General features: G+C 40.1%; 1 protein-coding gene across 1 annotated transcript; it reads left to right on the top strand.

The window, feature by feature from the left end:
* The first annotated feature begins 4,850 nt into the window (after positions 1 to 4,850).
* On the top strand, positions 4,851 to 6,748 carry LOC139650500 (uncharacterized). Its single transcript, XM_071527190.1, has 3 exons — positions 4,851 to 5,303; positions 5,581 to 5,676; positions 6,212 to 6,748. The coding sequence occupies exons 1-3, from the start codon at positions 5,259 to 5,261 to the stop codon at positions 6,746 to 6,748; spliced, it is 678 nt and encodes a 225-aa protein (XP_071383291.1). The 5' UTR covers positions 4,851 to 5,258.
* The last annotated feature ends 1,757 nt before the right edge of the window (positions 6,749 to 8,505 follow it).

Genomic DNA, 8,505 nt, shown 5'->3' with positions numbered 1-8,505 from the left:
ACTTCCCTGCATTGTGGCCACTAGCTAACCGTAAACCTCACCACTGGCTGCACCAATGCAACACACACCCACAGCAAATATACGCACCAAAACTTTGAAAAGTAAATTTCAGTCAAACAGCAGATTTAGGCAGATACACAGATGTCACAGACAGGCACAGACTGATAATATATAATATGACCTATTTGTTTATTATTTTAATGTGAAAAAAGTTTTTGTATGTTATTGGTCTTAGTTCCCTTTTTGAAGAACTTCCTTTTTCTCCACAGTTAGGAGCTAAAGTCAATATCTTATACAGTGAGGTTTTCATAGTCTCCCACTCCAAACTACAAAGATAGCATTGAAGTTTAAAAAGGACGACTTGGTTCAGCTGTAAATGAAGCAGCGCCTAGCAGTTTGCATTACAGGAAGGACTATTTCCTCGCCTGGGTTGCAGCATCGATGGGAACAGCAGTGATATAGCCAATAATAAATGTGGCTAATTCTTGTTGTTTGTTTTGGCTCTCTGTAGGGTCCGGGTCCTTCTCTCTGTCCGGATCAGCTGACCTGTTCCTCGGTGTTCCACCAATGAACGGCGAGCAGTCCGCCTACCATATGGAACACAGGTACTTTCCATCACTTATGAATTAGTTACACTTATATTAAGGAGACATCAATTGTTTTCTATTTGCAGGATTTCAGTTCTTCTGAATGAACAACTTCCACGTATTTCCAGTGACAATTCCCCCACCGCTAGCCCCATTATTTACTGCTAGTTTTTTTGCAGACCCTTGATATCACTCGATAATTAAAAGATAATTATACCTATTTCTACTCTGTTTGTACCATTCCAACTCATGTGTACAGCATTTTTCTTTTATTGTTTTTACAAAATACAAAGGCGCCCAGTGCAATATTCTCTAGAACTGTAGATATGTTTATTCTTTTTTCTATTATGGACTTCTATAGCTTCGCATCAGTGCAGTCAGTCAGGCTCCAACAGATACTAAGTGCATACTATGTAGAAAGGAGGCCTGTTCCTAAATTTTCTACTTTAAATGTTTTATGTACTACTTTTACAATTTTGTGTTATGTTTAAAGTGACCTACATGAGCAACTAACCAAGTAAAATTTCTTGTATATGCAAACTTCCTTGGCCAATAAGAGATACTCACCATTTTCTTCACCATTTTTGACTTATCAATCTTTCTCAACACACCTTTTGTGTGAAGGAATTTCTTCTTTAGGCATAGTGATGTGTGTGTTATCCCCATGAATAAACACTCGATTTACTACATTTTTCAACAAGTTGAAGAGTGTTGTGCTAATGTGAAATTTGGTTTGCAGCAAGGCCTTGAACACAACACATAATCACAGTAAACAGTAAAATAAAATGCAGACATGAGTCATGAGCCGCCTTCTCATCTCTCTCTCCCCCCCTCTCTCCCCTCTCTCTCTCTCTCTCTCTCTCTCTCCCTCTCTCTCTCTCTCTGCTCTGCAGGCTAACGGGAGCTGGCAGGGTCGGAGCACGCCCCCCTCCGGTGCCTCGCCCCGGAGCGACCACTCGAAAACTCTGACTGATGGCCCCGCCCACCGGCATCGGACGACAGCGACGGAAAAGATTGACAACGGAAAAGACAGAAAGAATGATATCACTCTTCCCACTTGGCTGCAGTCGTTTTTGTATGTCGTTTGTTTGGTTTGGTTATTTTAAATGTATGGGTTTTTTTTTTTTTTCTTTCCTTGCCGCTCAACGCTGGTCATTATTTGTGTGTGTTTGTGTGTAGAGCTGAGCGTGGGAACGTTATAGAGTGAAAAGTGTGTGTGTGAAGGTGTGTGTGTGTGTGTGTGTGTTGCGTGCTTGCATGCACGTGTGGTTTTATTATTGGGGTTGTAGGGTTTGTTTTCCACTACTTGGGACATGTTACTGCAGTGTGTGTTTGTGGTTGGGAGGGGGAAGAGGGAGGCTGGGGGGCCTAGAGGAAAAACTGCATTATCATTGTTTTTATCACACTATATTATTATTATTATTGCCGTTTTATTATTATAGTGCTACAACTATTTTATGGTTTTCATTTTAACAGCTCAGATAGAAAGAATGCATTTAGTGAATGAGAGGGCAATAGAGAAAATCCAAAGACTTTGTGTGTTTGTTTCTCTTGTTTTGTTTTGTTTTGTTTTTCTACTGGGCTCATGTGTCCCTATATAATGAATGAGGCGTGCCTGAGTCCATATTAACGGTTTGAATGAGTATATCAACAGTGCTGTCTTTTTTCTGTACAGTGAAACACCTGTATTCTCTCTACCTCTTTTACAATAAAGACTCTCTGTATTCACAGCCAGCAGGTGACTTGTCCAGATTTACCTTGTCCTGGGTCATGATGTCAGGTCAGGTGTTTATATCTTCCATTAAGTTCCATCTTAAGTTTGTAATTAACAAGCTAGAACAAGCTAGATGCAGTCAATAATTTGAAAGCAAGTATAGATTTGTGGGTCTGAGGCTTTTTTGTGTCTAACAAATGGCAAATATTGATGCAGCAGCAGAGACAGGAATAAAGACGGTATCTGCAATGAGATGTTCATGAGGTGGAAACATGAGTTTTCACAAGAGCCTTGTCAAAAGTTTTGTCATGAGAAATGTATGTATTTTGTGTGTATAGGCCTTCAAAATGATGCCTCTGTAAACTGCATTAGAGGAAGGGATTTTGCAGCTCTGAGTTTGTCTGCAGACTCAGCAACTTGTGTGCCATTTATCAATCAAAGAAAGATAAAAAGTCATCTACAAATAGTTGGCAGAAATGGAATAGCGATAACCTAAAGAGTAACCTAGTTTATATAAGAGGTTCCCAGTGTTTTTCCATGTGAGGGACCCCCAAAGTGAGATTTTAGACCACAGACCCCATCTAGAAGACTTCTATTCTGTCTCTTCCTACACAGGTATGGAAAGTCTGGAAATGTATGGAAAAAGATTTGCATATTTTCCAGGTCGTGAAAAGTTTGGAAATCGCACAAAAATGTTTGGAAAATTGTGGAAAAATATTTTATAATGTTCTGATGTGCATGCAACTACACATTTTCTGTTGTTTAGAGCCCTGTCATCTCAAATATTCTTGTATTTGTGACTGTGAAGAATAATCATCACCCATAGAGTGATATGGAAGACAAAAGTCTGGAAAAGGTAAGTAAGTATGGGATTTTTAAATTGAAACTCTGTAGGAACCCTGTGTCATATGTGGGGACATAAACGTTGGGTGAAATCTCTGATCATAGTAGTCATTCAGCCTATACAGTCTCTAGTAGTGCTACAATTTATGAAGAGTGAAACAACAGAGAAATTATTCCTCATTTTGCTGGGGGACCCTCTGATACTCCACCCCTCTCCAGGACCCCAGCTTGTGAACCACTGGAGACCAAAAAAACGACATTGACGTGACTGCTGTTCATCTTTCCCACGGCCGCCTGGCAGCCTGAGCATCAAAGGTTTTTCAGAAGCAAATGTCGAACAACTGCGGTGCCAAAAGCCACGCCAGTGAAAGACAGCGGGCCCCAAATGGCACGCGTTGGTCTATTGTTATACCGAGGTGTTAATGCAAATGTTAACTGTTGTTACCTTCACCTCAAGGTACTGACTAACAAACGCAAGGGCGTCAGATGGGTTTGGCAAGGTGTGGGCACTCGCCATAAGTGAGTCCACAGTCGATGTTGTAGTTTTTATCAGGATAATGAAGAGGAAAGATCAAGCAGAAGTTGCCAGAAATCTACTTAGAAGTCAGATTTAAAATAAAAATAAAAACACGTACCAATGTTTCTTCTATCTGATAATCTATGGTTTCTCATATTGACCAAATAATATCTTGTCATGAGTAATTTCTCCATTTGTCCCCAGAAAATTTCGTTAAGCAAGTTTTAGAGGTTTTGGTGCAGGGAGTTTGTTAGGATTTAATGAAGTGAAGTCCCTGAACTTTACACATTGAATGAGACAACGCTGATTTTATACATTCAAGTCTCTTTGACTGGCCATTCAATTCGAAAGAATAATATCCAATACTATGAGACAGAATAATCCTATAATATTTTAGGATAGGTGTACTATACAAACATCACAAGGGAATTCCAAGTCCCTAATATTCCTAATAGGAATATTATAGTGATCACAGGACGTAAAAATTCAGTTAAGTACGATACAGTCACTATAAACTCCTTATATAATCTCCCAGAAACACTGCAAGTTCCCACTGGAATTTCCAAATTATAGTTTTTTTTCTTAACAGAATAAGAATACATTGAGGCCCGATTTTCCTGTCTTCGTTAAAATTTGAATAACTCCACCTGTCCATTTTAGTATTATAGGTCTTACATAAGGGTATTTACCATGTGAATCTTGCATTAACCAAAACTCAGATTCTCATATACGGCTCTCGGATTCCGTAAATGATGGTTCATTTTAATTAATCGCCTTGAGAGACAGAGAGGGGAGTTGGCTGTCCTCTAAAGAGAGATGATTTCTATATTTTCAGGTCAAATCTCAACTTCTGTATCTTTGACAGTTATGGTGGATGTCATTATTCTCTCAGAGAAGCTGGTTGAAAAGTTGGCACACATTCTTCAGTCAAGTTCGTTCACATTTTACGCACGGCGGTTGCTTGCATCCCTTTTTACGCACGGGAGGTTTTCTTGATTTAAAGTTCTTTAAAGTTGTTATTCTTGTTCTTGTTCTCAGGTCTGATTTTATACAGGCTCATTTGCTGTCTATTCGAAATAGCGCAGCATAAAAAAAGGCTATGGCAAACTCCCTACATCTAATCTAATTTTCCAAAATTTTCCAAACTATATTTCTGGGGACAAGTGGCTATAATTTGGTTTATAGCTAAATTACTAGACCTGTAGGCCATCAATCACTCACAGGCATACAACTCAGGGGGGAAATTGGTCCTGGATGCTCTCGTGATGTGATTTTTATTTTTAGATATGGCTTCCATATACATTTCTGTAGATTTTGCTCTCCATTACAACGATAAAAAAAACTACAAGAATATATTTGGACTCACTTAGGCTGAGGTATGGACACATTTGACACCCGTGGGGAGGGGTAAAGGTCTGTGGGACGGTAGGAGGAGTCTGGTGGCATCACAGGAAGAAAACAAAAGAAGCCTGGGACAGGAGCCTCATTAGAGAGAAACCTCCTCACTTACAGGGAGTGAAGGGAACAGTTCATTTCTCTGATCTGTTAACACTGGATAAGGAAACTGGTTACAGACGAAATTTCTTGGACTGTTAGGATGAAACTGCTTAAGGAAACAGAAAATGCAACAGACGACAGAAAGGTAAAATAAATCATAACGCATGTGGAATATATTGTTTTGCATATATACTACTAATACTGACTCTATAAAGAGTAGTGAAATTATTTTTTAGCTTATTTGGCTTAAACTGTAATATGTAACAGTAAAATATAAAACAAAGCAGAGCTGATTTCGAAGTTTGAATCGAAACATTTTCAGATGAAGTAGGACTTAAACCCCTCTTGACTGATCTGGACTTTTTTACATCTGCAACTCTCTGACCACACATGGATCATCTGCTTTAATCCTTCTCTTGTAGTTCTTCAAGTCTCAGATGGAGAAACGTCGAAGGGAGAGAATGAACCGCAGTCTGGAGAGTCTGAGGACCATGTTGCTGCAGGAGCCACAACAACCGGTAAAACCCCGTAACTGCACACACGGTGTGGGGAGAAACCCTGTTAAGTCCCAGAGCCCAAATACTTATAAAGTTCAATAAGTGAGGAACCATATACAGGGTTCCCATTGGTCAAGGAATTCCTGGAATATCATGGAATTTTGAGAGGTGCAGAGACAGAGAAAGGCAGAGAATCTTTTTTTATTCCCTGGGGAAGTCAGGGAATATCAGGACATTTTCTAAAGGAATATATCCTAATGTATTTGACAACTTGTTTGATTAATTGCAGACCAAAATTAAATCAAACTTTATTTATAGAGCACATTTTATACATGCAATGAAATGTACATCAGAGTAAAATAAAATAAATTTACAAATATTTATGTAATAAAGAATATCATTTTGATAAAAAAAAATTGTCACTTATACCAAGTTGATGTCAGATTATACCACAAGACAATAATATTTGCCATTTCTTTTGATTTGCTTGAAAATTCATTAGTTATTAGTTAAACTGTGAAAGTGTGTCCATTAACTCATGGTTGCTTTCATGCAGGACGGGACTCAACGCAGAGTGGAGAAAGCTGAGATACTGGAGCATGCAGTCCTTTTACTGCACAACACTGCTGAAGGAGACAGGAGGAGAGCTGGAGGTGGAGGCCAGCAACACTCCTTCCAAGATGGCTTCTCCACCTGCCTGCAGAGAGCCGCTCAGTTCCTGGGACCTGAAGGGAAAGGGCTGCGGCTGGGAGCAGCGCTGGACGCAACTTTTGCTGCTCGCTTTGCCTGTTCTGACTCTGTAGGCGTCAAAGCTGCAGCTAAAGCCCGTTCCTCCAGCTCTCTGCCTCACATGAAGTCCTCCCAGTTCAGTCCTCAGACAATGGTGCAGAAGTCCAAGCACAGACTGTATGTGCGTGCCTTCAGTATGAAAAGTCTTCCTCACTCACAACAACTTCCAGTCCAACATCCCAGAGTTCCCCAACAATCCCAGAGACCAAATCAGCTTGAGATCAGAGTGGAGAGGCGAGCGAGCGGACAGACCCAGTCCCAGAGCGCGCCAGGCAGCCAGTCTTTGTGGAGACCCTGGCCCTGATCACAAGGCAGTGACATGGGAAACTGAACTTTAAATGACTGTAACTAATGAGAAACATACATGGATACCATGTGCATTGTTCCCAAGACTTCCTGTAAGGATGTTTTAGATGTGGTGTTGTGAACACTGACCTCTGGTACTCTGATAATGTATTCGTATTGAAAAACACATACAAAGCCTGTAAATAATGTAAAAATCTCCAGGATATCATTTGAGCATGTGCTATATGTGTAACAGAGCTGAAGAGGTTGGTTGTGCTCGCTGCTCTTGTCTAATTTAGAAGAATACTTTTGAATTAGCTCAGTCAGTGGGGCAGCTGTCTGTCCTGCTGCCAGGCAGAGGGACTCAGACTGGGAGACGAACACCTTCCACACTGATGCTGAGCCGAGCTGTGTGATGAGTGGAGTGAGTTTAGAGGTAAGTGTCATGGAGTTGAAGAGGCTGCCTCCTCCTTCATATACTGCTAGACTCCTCGGTTACAATGCTATCCTAATTCAAGAGTGATTTTGAAGTGGAGAATGACTGAGTATCCATCCATCACATTTCCAGGCGCGGGACCTTGGGTCGGAGGCTGGGAAACCCCATGCAGCCTCACTCTCACCCTCATGCTGTGTGACATCTGTGGGTCTATGTACACTAGAACTTGTATACTCTTGTAATATTTATCTATTTTGCACACTAATTTATTCTGGGTTTCTCCCTATGGTGAGCTGTATTCTTTTTTATAGAAAATAAAAAGAACATTCCTTAAAATTAAAATGTGTGGTGTCAAATGAATTTTTTTTTAATTTTTTTTTTTTTTTAGTTAGTATCAAATCAGCAGTAAACTGACTACAGGCCTTTTGTCTGCACTGACTGACAGCTCTCTTTAGTCAGAGTCAGGTGTGAAGCATGGCCTCCTATAGAGCTACATGCTTCAGGTGTGAAGTCTGGCCAGGAGGTGGAAGAGTTCAGTAGCAGTTTGCACCTCTAAGAGATCAAAGAGAACTGGGCCTTATTCTGTCTCTTTAACAACCTTAGTGGAAACAACAGGAAAATGAATTATCTAATATAACCTACAGCCTGTCCAAAACGTTTACCTCGAATATTGTTAAATATAATAAGCAATTTCAACCATTTTAAAACAATCTTTACATCGACTGCATAGTTTCTGCATAGACAGAATTTGTTCAGAGTTTGAAATATTGTGCATCTCTTTAACCTCCAGACTGACTTCACAAAGACAAAACAGCATATATAATTGTGCATAATTGTGTGTGAGTCCCTGTGCAACCAATGAAGAGAGAATGCTAGCACTTACTTTCAGTGTTGGGTGGTATGTGATTATACAATTTTTCCCAGCAAGGAGTAGTTTAACTAATTAACTAATACTTTTAGTTTAATTAATTTCAATTTCAGCAATATTACAATTACCCATCAAAAAAATAAGTCGTTACTTCTGCTATCATCCCTTCTACATGTCAGAATGAAGTTGAATTATCCAAAATCTACATCTCACCCCCGTTTTCATAATAATTAGTGGTTTTCCTCTCGCACGGAATCAGATGAGGTTTTGAGCATGCATCCAGCTGCTGACGGGCCGTTTGTCCTGCGCTCGTGTCCAGTGTTGGTTCCCAGGAAACAAAGCATGTCTTAGCACCTTAACTACGCTTTGATGTTCAAACCACCCAACATTTGGTTGGAGACTCTATTGTGCCATTTGCTGCAGTATAGGCTACATTTGCCCTTCACCTGTTATAACTGTATAATGTTCATTT

The sequence above is a fragment of the Centroberyx affinis genome, unplaced genomic scaffold (assembly GCF_046629955.1).
Source record: "Centroberyx affinis isolate AG114_WGS23_722 - 3 ecotype Tasmania unplaced genomic scaffold, CSIRO-AGI_Caff_v1 ptg001497l_1, whole genome shotgun sequence".
NCBI classification, from domain to species: domain Eukaryota; kingdom Metazoa; phylum Chordata; class Actinopteri; order Beryciformes; family Berycidae; genus Centroberyx; species Centroberyx affinis.
This window is presented reverse-complemented; position numbering and strand designations above follow the sequence as displayed.